The sequence below is a fragment of the Schistocerca cancellata genome, chromosome 8 (assembly GCF_023864275.1).
Source record: "Schistocerca cancellata isolate TAMUIC-IGC-003103 chromosome 8, iqSchCanc2.1, whole genome shotgun sequence".
NCBI lineage: Eukaryota > Metazoa > Arthropoda > Insecta > Orthoptera > Acrididae > Schistocerca > Schistocerca cancellata.
The window spans coordinates 493,113,631-493,139,778 of NC_064633.1; the positions used below are offsets into that span (position 1 = coordinate 493,113,631).

Below are 26,148 nucleotides of genomic sequence, written 5' to 3' on the forward strand. Positions count from 1 at the left end.
ATTCAGAATGGGTTTGGTACTATGTTTGACATTCATTCTGTCCCAGGTATGGCAAGCTATTTGAAGATGTTTGTTTCTTCTTGCAGCTTTAACTAGTTTATATATGTCGCTGCCTGTAATATGATCACTACTAGTTTCTACATGTCTTTCAACTTCACTAACTTTTGGCTCAGTCTGAAATTCCTAAATGTTCCATTACTCCTCATCTGGCAACTTACACAGGGCAAGAGACAATAATCAGCTCGAAAGTTTCGGCATACTTTGTAGCATCATGTCACAAGCATTTGCATTACTTGCTGGTAACAAAGATGATGCAAAAAGTAACTTTAAGTGATCAATATGACTGGTCCTGCAGTTTTAGATAAGCTGTAATGAAAGTATATAATTTCTAGAGTGCAATCTTTCATATCATAATTTCACTGTGGTTAATTTGACAGTTATCTCAGTTCTAATGTTAAACAATTTCTTTAATCGATCCATGAATAAAACTTTTATCGCTAGAAATAAACATTTTGCTATAGATGTGAGAAATCTTTACCAGAGCATACTGACAGAAAGTGATCTGCAACTGTGAACACACATTGCAGGGCCAATGTAAGATCCAAGCAGCCGCTAGGGGCGCCAAGCTGAGGGGGACCACCAGAGGCACCTGTAGTTCAAAATTCACACACAGGGCATATCATATGAGGTCTGTTCGAAAAATTTCGGAATATTCGTTATTTCACACCAAGGGTGTGTTGAGTGAATTGTGTTTGGCATCCCTGCACAAGCCTGTGTTTAATGTGTAACCACTGGAAGTTTCATTGTTGTATGGCATTATTCAGTGCTGTATTGAATATAATGTTGTGTCGCACAGTTTGCAAATTTCGAGATGGCAGAGTTATAGAAGCAATGTGTCTGCATTAAATTGTGTGTGAAAATCAATAAAACCTTTACAGAGACACACCAACTGATGTGGGAAGCCTACGGCGATGAGTGCTTAAGCCGGACTTGGTGTTGCAAATGGTACACACGGTTTAAAAATTGTCAGACAGAAGTTAAAGATGACTCTTGTTCAGGACTCTCTTTGCCATCTACCAACAACTCTCATGGCAAGAACGTTGATGAAATTGTTTGCTTGCCAATTGAAGACTGACTTTCCAAGAAATTGCAGAATAATGTAACATTGTAATTGGATCATGTCATGATATCCTAACTCAGCATTTTGGAATGCATCATGTTGCTGCCAAGTTTGTCCCACAGCTCGTGAGTCACTACCAGAATGATCTTCACCCCCTAGTCTGCGAAGACCTTTTCGATCATGCAAGTGAGAATGAGATGTTTCTTAAGAGGATCGTAACAGGTGATACGACATGGGTGTTGGGTTATGATGTTGAGACCAAGGTTCAATCTTCACAGTGGATCAGAAAACATCGGGCAATGGGCCAGGAAACAATCTACAAGACCAAAAATGTCTTGCCAGGACAGGTCAAATATGAAAGCTATTCTGAGTTTTCTTTGAGTTTGGAAGATTTAGTTCATCATGAATTTGTGCCACGTGACAAATGGTTAATTGATGGTACTGTTGGGACCTGTTGTGATGCCTGCGAGAAAATATGAGAAGGAAATGGCCTGAAATGTGGCAAGACAAGACAGTTTGTGGCTCTTGCATCACGATAAAGCACCTGCACACTCATCCCTGTTGTTGCATGACTACTGCACAAAAAAAAAACGAAATCACTGTGCTGCCTTGCCCTCCGTATTCTCCAGGTCTGGCCCCTGCAGACTTCTTTTTATTTCCAAAGCTGAAAATCTCATTGAAAGGATGAAGATTTGCAGTGATAGACAAAATTAAAGAAAATTAGCAGATGGCACTTTGTGCGATCCAGCAAGAGGCATACCATACTTTCGGAAATGGAAATGGCATTGGGAGCAGTGCATCAATCGTGGAGGAGAGTATTTCGAAGGACACCATGCACAATAAGTAAAAGGTAAGTGCAGAATAATTTCATGGACAAAGTTCAGGATTTTTTAAAAACAGACATGGTAATTAGTAGAGAAACAATCTATTACCCTGCTGAGTAGATTAATTTTTTAAGGTCTTGCCAAGAGCTCAAGGAATGGCAACTAATGGATGAGGGAGGGAGGAGGGATGCGAAATGATATGTCGCTTGGGTGGAAAAATGTTCTCAAACCACGTCTGACAAGTCGTATATCACCTTTGCAGGTCTTCTGTTCCCACGCAGCAGTACCCAACACGTGTCTTGTGTGCAGAACATACTATAACTGGTTTGGGCCAAAGTTTTTAAGTGTACATGGCCATGGTGCAACGTATCAACGATTCTCTGAGGCAAGAAGTGTATCTGCTTAATCACATCAATATTGTATCTTAAAATGTGGAATCTAATCTAAAGAGTATTGTTATTTTAGTCTCTTTATCACAAGTATGAACAGTTTTGCTAGAGACACAGTAATCTTCTTCTTGCCTAAAGTAATACAAAGATTGCTTAATTTCCTCATGATTGATCCAAGTACAGCTATCACCTTAATGAACTGCCACAATTCTTACCTTTCAGTGTAATTTCTCCTATCAAAGTTGCTCATGCCATTGTGTACACTTAATTGTGAAACATCTTTCCAGTTCCATTCATTTATTTACATCCTCCCGAAAGATTTTTACAAAATGTTTTCAAAAAAACTTTAATATATTTTATCAAATATACAAATACAATAACAGGATAGAAAATGGCAAGTGGAATACATTTTTAAGCAATGTGATAGTTAATACTGTGTTTACATTTCAGTGCTGGAAGCAGTATGAACGTGTGCAAATACGCAAGTGCACTGAAAACTACCAAACTAAACATACGTATTTTGGTTATAACATAGTACAAATGACATATGTCTGCTTGTCATATGTCAGTTTCAACTGCATACAGACTGTGTGTATCTTGACCTGTGATGCATATCACACTATTTTTTTTATTCTGGAATGGACTCAGCAAGTTTAATGCTGAACAGCCTGTCGAAGATGTTCTGGCCTGTAATAATGTGCTTGTGCAGCCAAAGAAGGATGTATTGGTGGTGGAAAACAACGGACATGTTCCACAGACATGACATCTGAATCACTTGACTTCAAGAACTTATTAAGCACTGCAAATATCTGTGAATTTAAAACTTGGAACCGCCGAATCCTGTCTACCATTCGCTTCAGTGCCTGAAAAATGAATTACTTTAATTACTGTCTCAGCATTTCCTGAATATACAAATATTTCAAAAACTAAAACTTACAAGTTAGCTGTTTTATTCTAAAAGAAAATAATTAGAAATGCTTTACATACATACGTGTGTGCGTGTGCACACATACAAATTGAGAAAATAATTGATAATTATTTCCATCTCTCACCTGTTGCCAATTCTGACCTAGAGATCAGCCACAAACATTTTAGGAATAATTTTTCAAGGAATATACACATTGTTTTAATTTATCAATGCCCTGTAGTGTTGAATGTGGATTCCATGTGTAAGTGGCATTTTCATTTTGTTCTTTGCCAATGAATAAAGTTAGTTAGGATGTTGTTCTTTCAATTTAACATTGCTACCCGATATGTAAACATTCCACAAAAAAAAAAAAAAAAAAAAAAAAAAAAAAAAAAAATAAATCAAGTTGAGAGTCAACTGTCTACGTACCTCCCCCCCCCTCAAATTTGTCAAATCTGTTGGAGTTGTCTTTAAGTGAAGGTCAGAACTACTAATTGCAGTGCCAATTTTTTTCAATGTTATTTATACTAGGACTGAAAAGTTACAGAGCACAAGATGAGGTGTCTACTGTTTCCCTGTGCGAAGTTATGATTTTTTTAAATATTAAAAATTTAAAGCACAGCTTCGAAAAAGTGTTTTTTTTTCAACATTTTTTATAAAAAAATCTGAGTGATATACCCTACTGTTTTAAATTATATCAACTTCATGGCCTACATAATAAGTGCATAAAAAACTTAAATATATACACTTCTGGAAATGGAAAAAAGAACACATTGACACCGGTGTGTCAGACCCACCATACTTGCTCCGGACACTGCGAGAGGGCTGTACAAGCAATGATCACACGCACGGCACAGCGGACACACCAGGAACCGCGGTGTTGGCCGTCGAATGGCGCTAGCTGCGCAGCATTTGTGCACCGCCGCCGTCAGTGTCAGCCAGTTTGCCGTGGCATACGGAGCTCCATCGCAGTCTTTAACACTGGTAGCATGCCGCGACAGCGTGGACGTGAACCGTATGTGCAGTTGACGGACTTTGAGCGAGGGCGTATAGTGGGCATGCGGGAGGCCGGGTGGACGTACCGCCGAATTGCTCAACACGTGGGGCGTGAGGTTTCCACAGTACATCGATGTTGTCGCCAGTGGTCGGCGGAAGGTGCACGTGCCCGTCGACCTGGGACCGGACCGCAGCGACGCACGCATGCACGCCAAGACCGTAGGATCCTACGCAATGCCGTAGGGGACCGCACCGCCACTTCCCAGCAAATTAGGGACACTGTTGCTCCTGGGGTATCGGCGAGGACCATTCGCAACCGTCTCCATGAAGCTGGGCTACGGTCCTGCACACCGTTAGGCCGTCTTCCGCTCACGCCCCAACATCGTGCAGCCCGCCTCCAGTGGTGTCGCGACAGGCGTGAATGGAGGGACGAATGGAGACGTGTCGTCTTCAGCGATGAGAGTCGCTTCTGCCTTGGTGCCAATGATGGTCGTATGAGTGTTTGGCGCCGTGCAGGTGAGCGCCACAATCAGGACTGCATACGACCGAGGCACACAGGGCCAACACCCGGCATCATGGTGTGGGGAGTGATCTCCTACACTGGCTGTACACCACTGGTGATCGTCGAGGGGACACTGAATAGTGCACGGTACATCCAAACCGTCATCGAACCCATCGTTCTACCATTCCTAGACCGGCAAGGGAACTTGCTGTTCCAACAGGACAATGCACGTCCGCATGTATCCCGTGCCACCCAACGTGCTCTAGAAGGTGTAAGTCAACTACCCTGGCCAGCAAGATCTCCGGATCTGTCCCCCATTGAGCATGTTTGGGACTGGATGAAGCGTCGTCTCACGCGGTCTGCACGTCCAGCACGAACGCTGGTCCAACTGAGGCGCCAGGTGGAAATGGCATGGCAAGCCGTTCCACAGGACTACATCCAGCATCTCTACGATCGTCTCCATGGGAGAATAGCAGCCTGCATTGCTGCGAAAGGTGGATATACACTGTACTAGTGCCGACATTGTGCATGCTCTGTTGCCTGTGTCTATGTTGCCTGTGGTTCTGTCAGTGTGATCATGTGATGTATCTGACCCCAGGAATGTGTCAATAAAGTTTCCCCTTCCTGGGACAATGAATTCACGGTGTTCTTATTTCAATTTCCAGGAGTGTAGGTCAACTCATTACTGATTAGTAGGTCTCTGAAAATACGGAAATTGGTGCCTGACTCATGACCGGGTACACATCCTTGAGTCTTCAAACCTGAATTTATCAAAAATGGTTAGAGTTAAGACTTAAGCAATTTTACTATCAAGACATGTAGGTAACAATGTACCAAATATGACTAAATTCTGAAATGGTCACCTTAGGATCTGCCAAAGTATCTGATTTTATATGGAATGACCCTGAGGTGAGAACGGTGATTGCTGGAAAAAGTCTGCATCTGCCTCAAGGCCAAGGCAGTGCAAGAGGGAACATTTGACATGGGAAGGATGGCAACTGCCGTAATGTAAGTACTGATGTTTGTTAGTAGTTTAAAGTTAACACAAGTGTGTAGCTGACCTACAATGAGGCTTGTAATATATGATTTTGAGGTAGTGGGGGTGGACCAAGTTGGGATCTTGGTCAGAACTGTTTGTGGCAGGGCTCAATGTCAGCTTTGCTGTTGGAAAGATTTTGGGATTGGGTTGCAAAGCGATATTGCCAGGGCTGAAAGTGAGACACTCTGAGAATACAAATAATTCTTGAGGAGAGAGAGTGCCTTAGATGAGAGGTAGTGAACACTGTGCTGTTGTGATTGGTTCTTGTGATCTTGAGTTATCATGGGAGATGTTAATAAGATTGGCCAAGCTCAGTTTGTGGAAGAGGGGTGATGGTTCATGGTGAGACTGCAGAGGGGCAGGTAGGGAAAACACCACTGTTAAGGTAATTTAGGAGAAAGTGGGATAGCTTTTTGAGGTTAAGTCTGGCATGTTGTTGCAGTCTGAAGTTGGCTTGGCAGATGACACCGTCCAAGGAAACATGAAGGACAGATAACTGCCGAATTTTGTAAGTGGAGAGAAATCTGATAGTGTGGAAATTAGCAGATAAGATATATAGGTCACAGATTGGCTGGGTAAGTGCAAGAGATTGTTGTATTGGAAACTGTAAAAGGGGCTGGTAGAGAATAAGACTGAATCTAAAAACAGAGACTTTCAATGTTAGGCCTTTGGGAGTAATTTACAGGAACAAGCAGGTGTGAAGAAACAGAATATGGAGCCTTAGTTTTGATAGTGCAAAAACATGTTTTCAAAAGGAACAAATGTAATACAGGATGGGGTTCATCATACTAAGAGAGAAATGTATGGTGGATTAGAGATGGTAGGAGTGGCAAAAAAGGAGCAACAGAGGGTGGAAGAAGATCGGGAAATTTGTATGAAAACACTGACAGAACAGACAAGGGTTAACAACAAAATGTAATGAATAGGTGAGGATTTCTCACCAGAAATATGGCATACATGATATGAAAAAATTGTAATTGTTAAAAAAAATTATGATTGGGAAAGTCGTGGATGGGGAAAGAAAAAGAAAAAAGCAGAAAAACATGAAAGAACTGCGTACAAATAATGTGAGTTCTTATAATAGCATCTAACCACTCAGGACTTGTTTAATGGAGGTAACATTTTACGAGTAAAAATTCAAGGCACGCATGATCAGTTTGGTCTCTTGAGCTGAATGCCACAGATCATATCTGTGTTACTTTTGGGATACATGCTGAGGCATATACACATATAAAATGTCAGACAATTGCACAAACTGTGGTTTCTTTTTATCACACTGCACAGCTGTATGAGAGATTTATTGCAAAAATTTGTGCTAATTATACAGAAATAAAATGTGAATCACATTAGAACAGATTGTGAACATGACAATTTATGAATGAATTGGATTATAGAATCATACATAATTTTTGATTCAGAATTCAGTATGGTTTAATACTCCAATCAGAGCCTCAAAACAATGGAAAAAGACTGGGCATGTTCCTGAGGAATCTCTTGTTTTTTTGTCATATGATGACATAGTTGAAGACAAATGTTGATGGTGTTGAGACAGCAACCGGCCACAAATTTATTTTCAGTTTCTTTATTCAAAACGTATCGTTACCTGTTTCGAATCATGATGATTCATCTTCAGACGGTTTTCATGCTTTCATTACAATATGTGGTGCATTTTTTTTTACATATTAATTGTCCTAAAATATAAATAATACATATTTATAAGCACGCCACACAGATGGTTGCATTACAGATTTGCATTGGATAAGAAATGTTGGTTTGGAGTGTTTGTTTTCATAGTTTAAGTCCAACAGATGTGAATACATTCCCACTGCATTCTTATCATTGCACACTGAACACTTTATATTTGTCACAGAATAGACTTCAAACACACACAGACACACTGTACTAGCGTAAAAGGCATTTCAGTTGCATAAATGAGTATATGATCTTTTTCCAAACATGGGACATCTTTATAATGTTGCGATGTATCATAGCACCTTTGACACTCATATGTTTGTAAGCACTTCGTATGTATCAGCTCATGTGGTGTATGTTAGAAATCTATTCTGTGACAAATCTAAAGTGTTCAGTGAGAAAAATTTACATGTGGAACGATAGTAATGCAGTGGGAATGTATTCACATCTGTTGGACATAAACTATGAAAACAAACACTCTAACAAGAGGAGGCCGCCAATTGTGAAATTCAGATTTGATTCATACTGCGCATAATACGAGGTGCATTCAAGTTCTAAGGCCTCCAATTTTTTTTCTAATTAACTACTCACCCGAAATCTATGAAACTGGCGTTACTTCTTGACGTAATCGTCCTGCAGACGTACACATTTTTCACAACACTGACGCCATGATTCCATGGCAGCGGCGAAGGATTCTTTAGGAGTCTGTTTTGACCACTGGAAAATCGCTGAGGCGATAACAGCACGGCTGGTGAATGTGCGGCCACGGAGAGTGTCTTTCATTGTTGGAAAAAGCCAAAAGTCACTAGGAGCCAGGTCAGGTGAGTAGGGAGCATGAGGAATCACTTCAAAGTTGTTATCACGAAGAAACTGTTGCGTAACGTTAGCTTGACGTGCGGGTGCGTTGTCTCGGTGAAACAGCACACGCGCAGCCCTTCCCGGACGTTTTTGTTGCAGTGCAGGAAGGAATTTGTTCTTCAAAACATTTTCGTAAGATGCACCTGTTACCGTAGTGCCCTTTGGAATGCAATGGGTAACGATTACGCCCTCGCTGTCCCAGAACATGGACACTATCATTTTTTCAGCACTGGCGGTTACCCGAAATTTTTTTGGTGGCGCTTTGTTTCTGGACTGAAAAATGGCATCCACGTCTCATCCATTGTCACAACCGACGAAAAGAAAGTCCCATTCATGCTGTAGTTGCGCGTCAACATTGCTTGGCAACATGCCACACGGGCAGCCATGTGGTCGTCCGTCAGCATTCGTGGTACCCACCTGGATGACACTTTTCGCATTTTCAGGTCGTCGTGCAGGATTGTGTGCACAGAACCCACAGAAATGCCAACTCTGGAGGCGATCTGTTCAACAGTCATTCGGCGTTCCCCCAAAGCAATTCTCACCACTTTCTCGATCATGTCGTCAGACCGGCTTGTGCGAGCCCGAGGTTGTTTCGGTTTGTTGTCACACGATGTTCTGCCTTCATTAAACTGTCGCACCCACGAACGCACTTTCGACACATCCATAACTCCATCACCACATATCTCCTTCAACTGTCGATGAATTTCAATTGGTTTCACACCACGCAAATTCAGAAAACGAATGATTGCACGCTGTTCAAGTAATGAAAATGTCGCCATTTTAAGTATTTAAAACAGTTCTCATTCTTGCCGCTGGCGGTAAAATTCGATCTGCCGTACGGTGCTGCCATCTCTGGGACGTATTGACAATGAACGCGGCCTCATTTTAAAACAATGCGCATGTTTCTCTCTCTTTCCAGTCCAGAGAAAAAAAAATCAGAGGCCTTAGAACCCTTGAATGCACCTCGTAAAAGTTCATGGCCAGAGGTGTAATGTGGCAAAGCACCACGATGCACTTCTCAGCTGTTGTCAAGACAATCAACAGTTAAAAGAAACCATTGCGGTGAAATACTCTCTACGATTAATAATTTTCTACAGCGTCGTGGCACAGCGGTTAGCACTCGGGTTCGTAATCCGAAGGTCGCCGGATCGAATCTCGCGCCATGCAACCTTTTTTTTAGTATTTGTTCTTTGTAATTCAAATGTATGTACACACACACACGGCAATCAGTTGCAACAATTATGCATATAATAAGTTGTTGAAAGTCGTTTGTCGTGGAAAAACTGGTGACTTCAAACATCATTATGTTTTCTGCAAACAAGTTGTATTTCACAAATGTTATTAATTGTCTTCATAATGTTTCCCACATATAGTTAACGGAAGACGTAGAAACGATATTCCGAAACAAATACGTATAGTGTAAGTCAAACGTCTGCTTGTGTCTGTTATGTGCGGATGGACGTGTGTGTGTGCGCGCGCAAGAGCCACACCTACTTTCCGGGACTGGATCAGACTCTGAATGTGGCTCTCCAGCAGGGATACGACTTCCTCAAATCCTGCCCTGAAATGAGATCCATCCTTCATGAAATCCTCCCCACTCCACCAAGAGTGTCTTTCCGCCGTCCACCTAACCTTCGTAACCTCTTAGTTAATCCCTATGAAATCCCCAAACCACCTTCCCTACCCTCTGGCTCCTACCCTTGTAACCGCCCCCGGTGTAAAACCTGTCCCATGCATCCTCCCACCACCACCTACTCCAGTCCTGTAACCCGGAAGGTGTATACGATCAAGGGCAGAGCCACGTGTGAAAGCACCCACGTGATTTACCAACTGACCTGCCTACACTGTGAAGCGTTCTATGTGGGAATGACCAGCAACAAACTGTCCATTCGCATGAATGGACACAGGCAGACAGTGTTTGTTGGTAATGAGGATCACCCTGTGGCTAAACATGCCTTGGTGCACGGCCAGCACATCTTGGCACGGTGTTACACCATCCGGGATATCTGGATACTTCCCACCAACACCAACCTGTCAGAACTCCGGAGATGGTAACTTGCCCTTCAGTATATCCTCTCTTCTCGTTATCCGCCGGGCCTCAACCTCCGCTAATTTCAAGTTGCCGCCACTCATACCTCACCTGTCTTTCAACAACATCTTTGCCTCTTTACTTCCACCTCGACTGACATCTCTGCCCAAACTCTTTGCCATTACAAATGTCTGCTTGTGTCTGTGTATGTGCGGATGGATATGTGTGTGTGTGTGTGTGTGTGTGTGTGTGTGTGTGTGTGTGTGTGTGTGCGCGCGCGCGCACGAGTGTGAGTGTATACCAGTCCTTTTTTCCCCCTAAGGTAAGTCTTTCCGCTCCCGGGACTGGAATGACTCCTTACCCTCTCCCTTAAAACCCACATCCTTTCGTCTTTCCCTCTCCTTCCCTCTTTCCTGACGAAGCAACTGTTTGTTGCGAAAACTTGAATTTTGTGTGTATGTTTGTGTGTCTATCGACCTGCCAGCGCTTTTGTTTGGTAAGTCTCATCATCTTTCTTTTTAGATATATTTTTCCCACGTGGAATGTTTCCCTCTACTATATATATATATATATATATATATATATAAAGAAAGATGATGAGACTTACCAAACAAAAGCGCTGGCAGGTCGATAGACACACAAACAAGCACAAACATACACACAAAATTCAAGCTTTCGCAACAAACTTTGCCTCATCAGGAAAGAGGGAAGGAGAGGGAAAGACGAAAGGGAGAGGGTAAGGAGTCATTCCAGTCCCGGGAGCAGAAAGACTTACCTTAGGGGGAAAAAAGGACGGGTATACACTCGCACACACACACATATCCATCCACACATATACAGACACAAGCAGACATATTTAAAGGTCTTTAAATATGTCTGCTTGTGTCTGTATATGTGTGGATGGATATGTGTGTGTGTGCGCGAGTGTATACCCGTCCTTTTTTCCCCCTAAGGTAAGTCTTTCTGCTCCCGGGACTGGAATGACTCCTTACCCTCTCCCTTAAAACCCACATCCTTTCGTCTTTCCCTCTCCTTCCCTCTTTCCTGATGAGGCAACAGTTTGTTGCGAAAGCTTGAATTTTGTGTGTATGTTTGTGTTTGTTTGTGTGTCTGTCGACCTGCCAGCACTTTCATTTGGTAAGTCACATCATCTTTGTTTTTAGGTGTGTGTGTGTGTGTGTGTCTATATATATATAAATATACCTAAAAACAAAGATGATGTGACCTACCAAATGAAAGTGCTGGCAGGTCGACAGACACACAAACGAACACAAACATACACACAAAATTCAAGCTTTCGCAACAAACTGTTGCCTCATCAGGAAAGAGGGAAGGAGAGGGAAGACGAACAGGTATATTTTTCCGTCAGGGAATGTTTCCTTCTATTATAACCATATATATATATATATATATTCCATGAAGGAAAAATATACCTAAAAACAAAGATGATGTGACTTACCAAATGAAAGTGCTGGCAGGTCGACAGACACACAAACGAACACAAACATACACACAAAATTCAAGCTTTCGCAACAAACTGTTGCCTCATCAGGAAAGAGGGAAGGAGAGGGAAAGACGAAAGGATGTGGGTTTTAAGGGAGAGGGTAAGGAGTCATTCCAGTCCCGGGAGCGGAAAGACTTACCTTATGGGGAAAAAAGGACAGGTATACACTCGCGCACACACACACACACATATCCATCCACACATATACAGACACAAGCAGACATATTTAAAGACCAGTTGAAAGGCAAAGAGCCTTTACAAATGTCTGCTTGTGTCTGTGTATGTGTGGATGGATATGTGTGTGTGTGTGTGCGAGTGTATACCTGTCCTTTTTTCCCCTTAAGGTAAGTCTTTCCGCTCCCGGGATTGGAATGACTCCTTACCCTCTCCCTTAAAACCCATATCCTTTTGTCTTTCCTTCTCCTTCCCTCTTTCCTGACGAGGCAACCGTTGGTTGCGAAAGCTAGAATTTTGTGTGTATGTTTGTGTGTCTATCGACCTGCCAGTGCTTTTGTTTGGTAAGTCTCATCATCTTTCTTTTTAAATATATTTTTCCCACGTGGAATGTTTCCCTCTATTATATATATATACAGGGTGTTTCAAAAATGACCGGTATATTTGAAACGGCAATAAAAACTAAACGAGCAGCGATAGAAATACACCGTTTGTTGCAATATGCTTGGGACAACAGTACATTTTCAGGCAGACAAACTTTCGAAATTACAGTAGTTACAATTTTCAACAACAGATGGCGCTGCGGTCTGGGAAACTCTATAGTACGATATTTTCCACATATCCACCATGCATAGCAATAATATGGCGTAGTCTCTGAATGAAATTACCCGAAACCTTTGACAACGTGTCTGGCGGAATGGCTTCACATGCAGATGAGATGTACTGCTTCAGCTGTTCAATTGTTTCTGGATTCTGGCGGTACACCTGGTCTTTCAAGTGTCCCCACAGAAAGAAGTCACAGGGGTTCATGTCTGGCGAATAGGGAGGCCAATCCACGCCGCCTCCTGTATGTTTCGGATAGCCCAAAGCAATCACACGATCATCGAAATATACATTCAGGAAATTAAAGACGTCGGCCGTGCGATGTGGCTGGGCACCATCTTGCATAAACCACGAGGTGTTCGCAGTGTCGTCTAAGGCAGTTTGTACCGCCACAAATTCACGAAGAATGTCCAGATAGCATGATGCAGTAATCGTTTCGGATCTGAAAAATGGGCCAATGATTCCTTTGGAAGAAATGGCGGCCCAGACCAGTACTTTTTGAGGATGCAGGGACGATGGGACTGCAACATGGGGCTTTTCGGTTCCCCATATGCGCCAGTTCTGTTTATTGACGAAGCCGTCCAGATAAAAATAAGCTTCGTCAGTAAACCAAATGCTGCCCACATGCATATCGCCGTCATCAATCCTGTGCACTATATCGTTAGCAAATGTCTCTCGTGCAGCAATGGTAGCGGCACTGAGGGGTTGCCATGTTTGAATTTTGTATGGATACAGGTGTAAACTCTGGCGCATGAGACGATACGTGGACGTTGGCGTCATTTGGACCGCAGCTGCAACACGGCGAACGGAAACCCGAGGCCGCTGGTGGATCACCTGCTGCACTAGCTGCGCGTTGCCCTCTGTGGTTGCCGTACGCGGTCGCCCTACCTTTCCAGCACGTTCATCCATCACGTTCCCAGTCCGTTGAAATTTTTCAAACAGATCCTTTATTGTATCGCTTTTCGGTCCTTTGGTTACATTAAACCTCCGTTGAAAACTTCGTCTTGTTGCAACAACACTGTGTTCTAGGCGGTGGAATTCCAACACCAGAAAAATCCTCTGTTCTAAGGAATAAACCATGTTGTCTACAGCATACTTGCACGTTGTGAACAGCACACGCTTACAGCAGAAAGACAACGTACAGAATGTCGCACCCACAGACTGCGTTGTCTTCTATATCTTTCTCCATCACTTGCAGTGCCATCTGTTGTTGAAAATTGTAACTACTGTAATTTCGAAAGTTTGTCCGCCTGAAAATGTACTGTTGTCCCAAGCATATTGCAACAAACGGTGTATTTATATCGCTGCTCGTTTAGTTTTTATTGCCGTTTCAAATATACCGGTCATTTTTGAAACACCCTGTATATAGTGTGTGTGTGTATACATTTGAATTACAAAAAAGAAATAATAAAAAAATGCTGCATGGCGCGAGATTCGATCTGGCGGTGCATCTTGGTGCTTTGCCACATTACACCTCTGGCCATGAGCTTTTATTATGTGCAGTATGAATCGAATCTGAATTTCACAATTGGCGGCCTCCCCTTGTAAGTCTTATCAAATGTAAATTTGTAACGCAACCATCTGTATGGCATGCTTATAATTATGTATTATTTATATTTCAGGACAATTAATATGTAAAAAAAATGCACCATATTTTGTAATGAAAGCATGAAAACCGTCTGAAGATGAATCATAATGATTCAAAAATGGTAACAGTACCTTTTGAATAAAGGAAATGAAAATAAATTTGTGGCTGGTTGCTGTCTCAACACCATCAACATTTATCTCCTGTTTTGTAGCTGTATGTGAGTTCACAAAGCATTAACCCTGCTTACTGGAGGTTTTGATGAATGCATTCCAGACCAACAGTATACCACAGATTCAAGATCTATGGCAGTGTTGGGCAAGCATGCAGCAGGGTTGCACTTCTCCCAGTTCCTCAGAAAAGGTTTGGATATTCTTCCCACAACTGAACATGGTGTACATATCTGTAGTAGTGAAGGGTGTTCATACTGGAGTCAAGATTGCTTATTGCATCCAATGGCCTCCAAGTAATTGTCTTTGGTGTGTGTCTGCTATGTTGCTTAACAGTGCAGGGCGCCAGATTGTAGTAATCAACCATAATAACAAAAAAAGAGACTCATGCAAATGTGCTACCTATATATTGCATGTGTGCTACGGGACAAACTGTAATCATCCCATGCTGTGATCAAAGTCCATATGAACCTCTTCTGTTTACTACGAGAGTTGTCTATAAAATAAGGTATCGAAGGACCTGCAGATGTGAGGAACGCTGAAATGCGGGATCTGGCAATCTTGCGTGTAGCTTGGTTCTTGTTCTATTTCCCACCCAGCAAGCTGTGTGCAATGCTCAGTCTTGCCTTGGCAGTCATTAAAGATGGAGCTCCCACTCATGTCTCATGCCAGGTGTGAATTACATTTTGTGATTTGCTTTTTGTGTGCAAAAAAACTTACTAGTACTACAACATGTCCTTGGTTCCCTCCACCCACCTGCCCTTAATTTATGTTAATTTCTTCTGTCTCAGCATTTTTCACAGTAACTACTCCTTTTTAATTTTCTACATCTTTCATTTTCTTACCTCTCTATTTTTCACAGCCCCTTCCCACCTCTGTTACGTACAATGCACTTAGCTTTTCACTCTTATTAACTTGTGCATGATGTTTGAGTAGTAATCTCTGTCTTGCACATTCTTCCACCTTTAAGCTCTCAGGTTTTCAAATCTCACCCAGTGAAGTCCCCAATGATCAATTTTTCCTTCTCATTGTGTCTGGTAAGTCTCCCCTGACCCACGGTTCTGGGTGACTTTTTTAAAATCTACCCCTATTCCTAGGCCTCTCCAGTCCTTTTCCTTCATCGCTCTTCCTTTTCCTTCATCGCTTCTGCTTCAATAAGGAGCCACTAGCTCTGAAATCTAGCCCTGATATTTCACCTGACGTAGCTGACAGAACTTTGTGCCATTTGCTTTACAATTTCTGTTTCATTTCACAGTTCAGTGTAATAATGATGTTCAGTGAAAACAACTTGCCATTTCTCTAGAACCTAAATCACTTATTTCTGACATATTGTTCTACACTTTCTGAGCTTAGACCGTTCTTTCTGGATGACGCATTTTTCACAAATACTGGTATAGACCTTCTTTTATGTGTGTGTTCTACTGCTGCTTGGTGAGTAGATTTTTTTTATCTATCCAATTAAATTATTTTGTAAAAAATTGATTGATTTTTTTGTTGAAGAACTTATGTCACAGTGATCCAAAACAAAGAGGCATGCTCATGAAGGGAGTGCTTTACCATCAGGACAACACTTGTCTGCTCATCACCTGTAAACCAATCTCATCAACAAATTTGAATGACATACTGTCGCACACCTGTCCTACTGCACAGACATAGCTCCAAGTGACTTCCATCTCTTCCCTGAATTTAAGAAATGCCTAGGTGGGACACATTTCACAACCAGGGAGGAGCTGAAAAAATAAGTTTTAAGCTACTTTTGTGACATGGCAGCAGAGTCCTACAATGCAGACATACAGAAGATGGTACACCGGATGCAAAAATACACCTATCTCAACGGAAATTATGTCAAAAAAATAGGTAGAAGTCTACACTTTCCATACATGTATTATTCAGTACTAACAGACATGTTTTTCATTGTGAAAAATAATTGGTAACCTTATTTTATGGAGAACCCTCATAGTTCCAACCAAGAATCTTTGCCTGATATTTCATCTGTGCCATTTGCTGCTTTACAATTTCTGTTTCATTTCACAGTTCGGTGTAATAATGATGTTTAGTGAAAACAACTTGTCATTTCTGACATACTGTTCTACACTTTTTGAGCTTAGACCGTTCTTTCTGGGTGATTCATTTTTCACAAATTCTGGTATAAACCAACGTGTCCTATTTGGTTACAGACAGACTTTCATTACTGTGAGACTATGGTGAACAGATGCCAGTAAAAAGAGTTTTCTAAAACAATAGAACAACAATAAATGTACTTACAATTCCTTTAACATTTTCATCCTTGTTGTCAACTCTTTGAACTCTCAATATATGATAACAAAAATCTAATGCCTCAAAGCGACGCTGCTGTCCCAGTAGAACAATCATTGTGCAGCCAGCCCAGTTCAGACCTTCTCCAAACAGCTCCCTAGTTGCACAAGAGAGATGCCTTAGTGACAATTTATGTATCTGTCAACTTGATGAAACTAAAAAATATAAATTATTTCATTAAATTAAACTTCATCCTATGTACTCATCAATACATAACATTTTGATACTAACAAATGTAAAGTGTCTTAATACTTCTTAAACAATAGCAACTTTTTGTAATTCTTGCCCTCTTCTTTCTCTTGTCATGTGCTTATGACTAACTACACTGCTGGGCATTAAAACTGCAATACCATAAATGATAGCAAGCAAATAAAATTTTATGTATCATGCATATACAGTTCTGTAGGAAGAATACATCATTAAATTTGTATTGGTACAGATTGTGAAATTTAGTACAAAGAGATGCCACTTTTACCAACACCAGCTGTAAACCAGCTCAACATTGAGTTGAACTAAGCTAGCTAGGGCATTTCATGCCATGCTGCTTCAGGTCTTCGTAAGAACTCATCAGTCATAGCAGTTGGCATGCCAGTCTGTTGTTAACCTGTGACCAGATGTTTTCAACGGGTGAGAGATCTGGAGAACATTTTGGCCAGGTCAGTTGCCTAACTCCCACTATATTGAGGGAAGACAGGACAGCAGGTGCAACACACTGTCTTGCATTTTCTTGTGGAAAGGTAACATCTCAGAGACAAAGTCAGCGGTCTTAACATGTCAGACGTGGAATGGCCACTGTCCAAATCAGGGCTGTGATAACCGAAGCAGCACTCCAGCTGACAATGACAAAAGACAAATGCAATCGAACAGCATTTGTTCTCCTCGGAGCCCCTACACATGGTTTGTCTTTTATGATGTATACACAGACCCAGGATTTGTTTGAAAAGACAATACTGTGCTATTCCTTCGCCCAGTGTTGTCACTGGGCACATCACTGTCAGTACTCCTCTTTGAGCTGCCATGTCATGGGCAAACGCAACAATGATTATCGTGTTGACAGTTTTTGGTGCACCAGACATTGTTATTGAACTGCCTGTGTAGATACTTATCTTGCTGCAAACAAGCCCGTTACAGGGCCGTATGATTCTGTATGGCCACTCAGACACTATTTGAGGACGTCTTTTGAAATCCTGCATAGTGTTGAGTACAGCCCTCCTGATCCCATTCATTGCATATTCACAGCCACAAGATTCTGCCTAAAACAGCAATACTGAATGAAAAATGAAATTCTTGATGAGTCACAATCCTTTTGCTGTCAAATTCTGACAAATGCTGATAGATTTTTCATCTTTTTACCTGGGGGCATAACCTGATCTTTTCACAAACAACAAATATCCAAACAAAACCCACTGCGTAATATTTGCTAGTATACAGAATGTATGAAGTAGACGAAGATGAGATATAGTGCAAGAAAATCTGACAGCACTGGATGACCTAATTTGAAATAAGACCCCTGCAGTAGATGACAGTCCCTCACAATTATCAGAATGCTTGGGAGAGTCATTGAAGATAGAACTATTTTAACTGGTGTGAAAGATATGAAACATACAAAAATACCTTCAGATTTCATAAAGAATGTAATAATACATACTTCAAAGAAGACAGGTGCTCATAGGAGTGAATAATACCAAACTATCAGTTTAAACATGACATCATGTTTGCAAAATACGACACAAATTATGTACAGAGGATTGAAAAACTGGTAGGAGCCAATCTTGGGGAAGACTGGTCTGGGTTCTACAGAAATGTAAGAACTCGTGAGGCAATATTGAGATACTGACCCTACAACTTCTCTTAGAAAATAAGTCAAGGGAAGGCAAACTTACATTTATAGCATTTGTAGAACAGAAGAAAGCTTTTGACAATGTCAATTGGAATACGGTTTTTGAAATTATTAATATAGCAGGAGTAAAATACAGGAATCAAAAGGCTATTTATATCTAACACAGAAACCAGACAACAGTTGTTAAGAGTCGTGGGGCACTGAAGAGAATTAACAGCTCAAAAGAGATTGAGACAGGGCTGTAGCCTATACCTGACACTACAGCTTCTACAACTGTACAACGCTACAATTGTACATTGAGCAAGGAATAAAGAAGACCAAGGAGAAATATGGAACTGAATTAAAGTTGAGGAGAAATAAATAACAACTCTGCAGTCTGTTGAAAACATTGTAATTCAGATATGGGCAAGAACTTTGGGAGAACAACTGAACAGAATAGATAGCGTCTTGAAAAGATGTTATAAGATTACCATAAACAAAAGTAAAACAAGGCAACGTAATGTAGTCTAACTAAATCATGTGATGCTGATAGAATTAGGTTACAAAATTAGACAACAAAGGTAGAATATGAGCTTTTTTAATTTGAGCAGCACAAAATACTGATTATGGCTGAAGTGGAGAAGGCATAAAATGCATACTGACAATAGTGAGAAAAGCATTTATGAAAAAGAGATGTCTGTTACCCTCAAATATAAATTTAAATGTCCAGAAAGTTTGTATATAGTTTAACCTTACATGGAAGTGGAAAGTGGTTGATAAACAGTTCACACAAGAAGCGAACAGAACCTTGTGAAATGTGGTGCTACAGAAGAATAATGTGTAGATTGAATAACTAATGAAGTGGTTCTGAATTAAACTGGGGGGAAAAAATTATTGCTAAGCCATGCTAAAAGAAGTACTTTGCTGATAGGACATCCTGGACATCACAGAATTGTTAATATGGTAACGAAGGGGGGGGGGGGGGGGGGAGACTGTGGAGGAAAACAAAGCTTGAATAGAGTAAGCACACTTAAATGAAAGTACACTGCAGTAGTTATGTAGGGATGAAAGGTCTTGTGGAGAGCTGTTCAGTCCAGACTTCTGACTGAAGACCACAACAACAAAATGTAGACTGAGTTACTCCTACCTACTTGGTGTGTGGTTGTCCTGAAATGCTAATCATTTACATATCTAAGCATATGATACACTTCATGCCAATTTGACATTTTTTGTCAGTTGCCTTTATGGTGTTGCAATTTTAATGATGAGCAGCATAGTTAAAAAATGTTGGCTCTTTACACAGTAGCAAAAAGAATTCATTCTTAAAAAATAAACACGGACTGTTTATGATACACTTCATGCCAATTTGACATTTTTTGTCAGTTGCCTTTATGGTGTTGCAATTTTAATGATGAGCAGCATAGTTAAAAAATGTTGGCTCTTTACACAGTAGCAAAAAGAATTCATTCTTAAAAAATAAACACGGACTGTTTTTAATTTCATATATCAGAAACAAAGTTAAAGTTTCCTGGAAAACTTACTCTACAGTGAATTCTGTTTCCCCAACTGGAATGCAGTACACAAACTGCAAAGCAGACCACAAACGATGAAATTCAGTGCATTCATCAACATTCATTACACCATTTGTTGGTGGTGGTCCCACCCAAATAGGATCATCAAGAAAGCTTCTGAGACGACTCAGAACCACTTCAAATATTGACAAACCACAGCAGAGACGTTCTCTTGTCAGAAGGTCTCCTTCTCTTGCTATTAATGCTTGCTGAAATAAGATAACTTGACAGTGACTCCACAATCTCATTTGTCAACATATTATTCAAAATGATGTTTAACACAGTTTCTATAAATCATCAAAGCTTAATACTTGTGTGACAATTTTTGTGTATACTTCTTAAGTGATGAAATTGTATAGTGTTGCGAAGCCATAGAGCAAGGGGTTGTTAAATGTTTTATTTGCAGTTCTCCCTCCATTTTACAGCAAAAAGATATCTTAATGCTTCAAGGACACTAATTATGTTTGTATGTAAATGTACATTCTACTAATGGCATACAATCTTCATATTGGCTTCCTGTTTTCTAATTCACCTTAACAAACATAATAGCCCAGGCATAATTATCTAAAAGAGAGAGGTCACCACTCACCAGATAGCAGAGGAATTGAGTAGTAGACTTTCTGACGGAGTCCTTTTTTAGAGCAAACAAGCTTGGGCCCCACACTGATCAAATATTGAATTTTTAATTATAGGAAAGAAAACACAAATGCCAGTGATTTGGAATCTCAGTTGCATCATGACATCACTGTGTAACCCAATAACAGCTATGCAGATTTCAATTACAGGAGACACTCACACACACTATCTTATCATCACAAACACCTCGTAATATTGTCAGACGCATTGGAAGTGTGTGCTCTTCTGTTATGCTTCATGAAATAACTACGTACTTCTGTAAATACTCTTGAGGGGGGGGGGGGCTAACTGTACAGAAAAATACTGTTTCTCATCTCGATTTATTACAAGTAAAGATGCTTCTGACCTTACATTTAGTACCCTTAAACACTAACAAACAATTCTGTTTTCACATCATGGAGAGGCTCTTGACGCAAGGAGAGGCTCTCAATGCAACTGATCAGGATTTTCAGAACTCAGTTGTTAATTGTTCTGTGAATTCGTGTGCACAGATCAATGCAACTATGCTTCATTAGGAAAAAGGGCATCTCAACATCAACTAGTCAAGTGACGTGACAATTTTCTTGGACTTCTTTCCAAATCCACTTCTAAATCATCTAGTTTAATCCTGGTTGAAACACTTGGCTTTTTAGAGGTTTTTTTTATCTTAACATAGATCCAATTTCAAAATTTCTTTACTAATCTATGTATTGGCAAAGCATTAGGAACTTGTACAATGGGAAATTTCATTATAAAGGTAATCTTAATTCGTCAAATGACAATTATTCTTTTATAGTTCATCCGAAGAAATACTTATTGAACCTTTGTCTATAATGCAGTGAATGGAAATTACACACAACAAAGGAAACGAAGTATACTCAATCGCTCAGTAAATGAGCAACAACACTCTGTTAACCAAAGTGCCACCTTTCCAGCGTCATGTAGTGGCTGGACTACTTACGAGGGTACTCTTTCCTGCACAGCGCTGAAGACAGTGCTTGTGTAACATGTTAATCACCTTGTATTTTATTTTTCAAAACAAAACATATTGTTAACAAGTAGCAGCAGGAACATGCACAAATTTCCACAAAAAACACATACATGACCCAAGATCTAGCAAACAAAACAGGAAGTACAAAAGTTTAACATCATTCTTGAATATCAAAAAGAAAATATCAACCATCCTCTGTGGTTTAAAAAATGGTAAATAAAAATAAAAGAATACTACAATACAGATTTGGTAGGTATCTCCAAAACAGAACTATTCTGTATGGACCCGTCAATACACTCCCAACATACATCATTTTCAGACTCCACTGCTGGCTTATCTACTGCTGTGTGTTCTATTCCAATACTACAACTGTATGTTGCAGCCGCAGTCATCCTCTTCACTAAATAATTATTTCATTTCAGTTATTTTCATTGCTTCCTCACCATAGAAAGGACCATGTGCATTTAATCCTACAGGTTTGACTATAATTCCAACTACTCTGACAGCAAAGTATGAACAAACGCTTACATAGAATGATCCTCCATTATCTTTTTTTCTTTTTTTCCCAAGCAGTATCCCAAACGAACAATAATCTCCACTATGAAACAGCTAAAAGTGTGCACACTCCCAGTTGTAGGCTACCTATATAACAGCATCCAGGAGCAATAAAAATTTGTTTCTTCATTTCATTATCGACCGAATTTAAGAATGTAAAATGCTGCAGTAATCTATTAATCAAGCAGTATAATCTTATGTTCAAGGTTTAACACAACAAGAAAAGCATTAAAGTCAGAAACTGTGGATATGTCGAGACAGCGTACACATGTTGCACGAATTAACCAGATGATATTCATTCAGTATTTGCGAATGAGAGACAAAGATGGAAAATGAGAATGTTGAGGTGGATGAGTGGGGTGATACGAAAGGATAGACTACGGAATGAGTACATCAGTGGAACAGTGAAAGTGGGGCCAATAGGGAAGAAGATCCAAGAAAGTAGGCGAAGATGGTATGGATATGTGCAGAGAAGAGAGGAATACTATGTGGGGAGAAGAGTTGAAGACCTAGAAATCAAGGAGAAGAGGAAAACCGAAACTGAGATGGAAAGAAGGGGGCCTACGGGAGAAAGGACGGCTCAGAGAAGAAGCAATGGATAGGCATTTATGGAAGAGAAAGATTCAGCAAAGCAACGCCGAGCCCACATGACATGGGAAAAGGCTGATATGGTGATGATGCTGATTTGCAAATGAAAGTGTTTGGTGACTTCCAACAAACTTTACACATAATTCCAAATTTACTCCCCCCCGGCCCACATAATAATGAAAGAAAAAGGTAATTGCTTACTACATTTTTGACGTTCAGATAATAAAATTTCAGCATCTGGTAGAAGGCTTTAATTTATTACTTCTTTATTATTAACTCTATTTGCAGAGATTTCACAAACAATATCAGTGTATACCACCGAATATAAAATTATAATGTTGCACAAAATATAGTTCATGAGATACGATGTCATAAATGAAACTTCCTGGAAGATTAAAACGGTGTGCCGGACCGAGACTCGATCTCGGGACCTTTGCCTTTCACGGGCAAGTGCTCTACCAACTGAGCTACCCAAGCACGACTCTCACCCCGCCCTCACAGCTTTACTTCCGCCAGTACCTTGTCTCCTACCTTCCAAACTTAACAGAAGCTCTCCTGCGAATCTTGCAGAACTAGCACTCCTGAAAGAAAGGATATTGCGGAGACGTGGCTTAGCCACAGCCTAGGGGATGTTTCCAAAATGAGATTTTCACTCTGCAGTGGAGTGAACGCTGATATGGTAGAGCACTTGCCCACGAAAGGCAAAGGTCCCGAGTTCGAGTCTTGGTCTGGCACACCGTTTTAATCTGCCAGGAAGTTTCATATCAGCGCACACTCCGCTGCAGAGTGAAAATCTCATTTTGGATGTCATCAATATTGAGATGCATGAAAAAACTGAGCACATATTACCCAGACTATAGGGTCAATTCAAGTGAAGTGATCCAATAAAAATTAGGTTGATTGTTTGACCATTATTAATTTTTTTTTTGTGTGTGTGAAGTTCAAAACAGTTTATTAAAAAAGATTTACCTCGCACCGTTAATGAATGGCAGCTATTTTTATTTGCAAGCACATAATGACTTTTCAATTTAGAGATATTAGCATTAATTTGAATCTCTCTGCACTGGGTTAAGTCACAACACTGCAACTGACATGATCGTTTATCACCCAAACTACCCTACAGTCAAATATAACCAGTCAAAATGACCTCCAAAGTTTGGTATTGAAAACTTAGAAAATCCACTTTTTAGACCCAAAAACAACAACTGAGGAGTGATTTATAAGAGTGTATTTTTTTCTCCAGTTAGATATAATAAACTACTAGCCTTATATAGGGCAAGAACACTGACAAATGTTCCCATAATTTTTTATAAATTTTTGAAATTTGAAAATATTTATTTTTTGTAAAGTTAGCAGGTAGTTATCTGTGGTGAGACTGAATATAAAAATCTGATCACATTTTGTACACATATATGATGGCAAAGTTCTGCAAAAATTTCAGCATTGAAATTTGACTGAACCAATGATATGAACTTTTGAAAAAAGAAGAAATAATTCACATTAAACTACAATTGATCATATGGCTCTTGGCTTATTCATGTGTGATGCTGGTTAGAAATAATCAATTATTATTGAAGTTAAGGCACTGAATTATATGCAAAAACTCAGAAAATTACTCAACTCAACATTTACATTATCCTGATAAATTTAAAATAAATATTTTCAATTAACATACTTTTGAGATGCAATGCTTCCTAATCCTAGTTGTGATTGTTAAGAACACTCACTTCTTCAGACAGTTTTAGTGATGTAGAACAAGATCTCCCTGTTACTGTGATAAGTTCAAGGACTGAAAGCTTCCTTAATATGTTTGTCATTGGTATCCAGACTTTGCCACTAATAGATTTCTTGAATGATGTTCTTGGGTCAGCAGGATGGTAAAAATGCACAAAAACATCACTGATTTCCAAACTTATTTTTTCAACCTGTGCAAGCCACCATTGTCCATCATACACTCGTGCCACTATGTCATTCAATGTTAAAGGCAGAGATGTAATTTTACTGACAGAGTGATCCTTGTAAATTTTGGTTTCTGACGTTACATATCATCAAACTAAGTTTTCTGCAATGCCAAGGAATTTGTGGAATTGCTTTGCTCCTTTTATTGTTATACAGTTTTTAAACCTGGTCTGAAGTGTTGTTTTGATATTAAGAACTACCTCTTCTTTCTTGATGAGAAAATAGGTGATGCTTTTAATATCATTCTTGCAAAATGCATCCATGTCCTCTACTGTAAGAACTTGGTCTAGTGTCTTTCTTTGTAGGCCAGCTTTACTCACTTCATGTTTTGTTGTACCTCCTAAACCATCACATGCATTTTTACCAGGGCAAGAGCCAAACAAGTGCCATTCAGCCTCCAACCCGAAATCTACTTTGTGGTTGCAAAGATTTGAAAATTTTTTTGTTCTTGTACTGACTACCACTTCCATTTGAAAAGTACATGAGCTTCTCAACCTTGGGCAACTTTTCTGTTATGTAATTTGTTACACACTTTTGAAATACACGGTCAGCTGAAGCGTTGTGCTCCAAGTAGTCGCTTAGAATGCAAATTCGTCTTTCTCATTTTTGAAGTGCAGAAAAAATGGATGCACTTGGTCATTGACCCAAGTTTGCTTTGGATTTTAGAAACATAGTGGGGACTTCTGAGATTTTCCAAGTTATCAATTAAAGATTCAAAGTTCTCTCCCAAGATTCAACCTGTCATCATTTCAGCCCTGTTGGTTGTGACCCACTGTTTGAAGGTATCATTGTCAGGCATTTCCTCCTCACATGTCAAGAATGATTTCTTTACCATGGCATTCATCATGCAAACTCATCATGCAGTCATAATTGTTGGTGTCACAGACCATTAAATCTAGTAACTCTTTGTAGTTAACATGATCGAGTTTCACACCCACAGTCATCAGTTTGACATTTTGATGATATAAACAAACAAATACGAGTTGTGTTCCTGGGTAGCCAGCCAAAATACATCACTTAGTGTGAATGTCACAAAATTTTGATCTTCCAATTTTGCATTCAGGATGAGCATTTTTGAAAGCTACGCAAAGTTCATTTAATTGTACAGCACTAGTCGTTTCTGCTTTTTATAACAAATCGTTTGCTATCTTTGCTATGTGGGCACATTCTACTGTTTTCATTGTCTTCAAAAAACTGCCGGACCTTTTCAATTGTTTCTTCACTTACACCTATTCCTTTCTTCTTTCCTAAAACTGGTAGAATGCCCCTAATTTTCAGGTTAGTCTAACCAAACAATCACAAACATTGAACTCTTGAACTATTTTTTCTCTTGACAAAGAGT

General features: G+C 40.1%; 1 protein-coding gene across 2 annotated transcripts in view; it reads right to left on the reverse strand.

Moving 5' to 3' along the window:
* Positions 1 to 2,665: 2,665 nt before the first annotated feature.
* LOC126095197 (cytoplasmic FMR1-interacting protein) overlaps positions 2,666 to 26,148 on the reverse strand; it is a 159,206-nt gene continuing 135,723 nt past the window's right edge. For both annotated transcript variants that reach the window (XM_049909930.1, XM_049909929.1), the window contains 3 exons: positions 20,069 to 20,307; positions 16,658 to 16,805; positions 2,666 to 3,196 (listed from right to left, as the gene is read on the reverse strand). In XM_049909930.1, the coding sequence (XP_049765887.1) occupies positions 2,987 to 3,196; positions 16,658 to 16,805; positions 20,069 to 20,307 (597 nt within the window). In that variant the 3' untranslated portion in view covers positions 2,666 to 2,986. The remainder of the gene's footprint in view (positions 3,197 to 16,657; positions 16,806 to 20,068; positions 20,308 to 26,148) is intronic.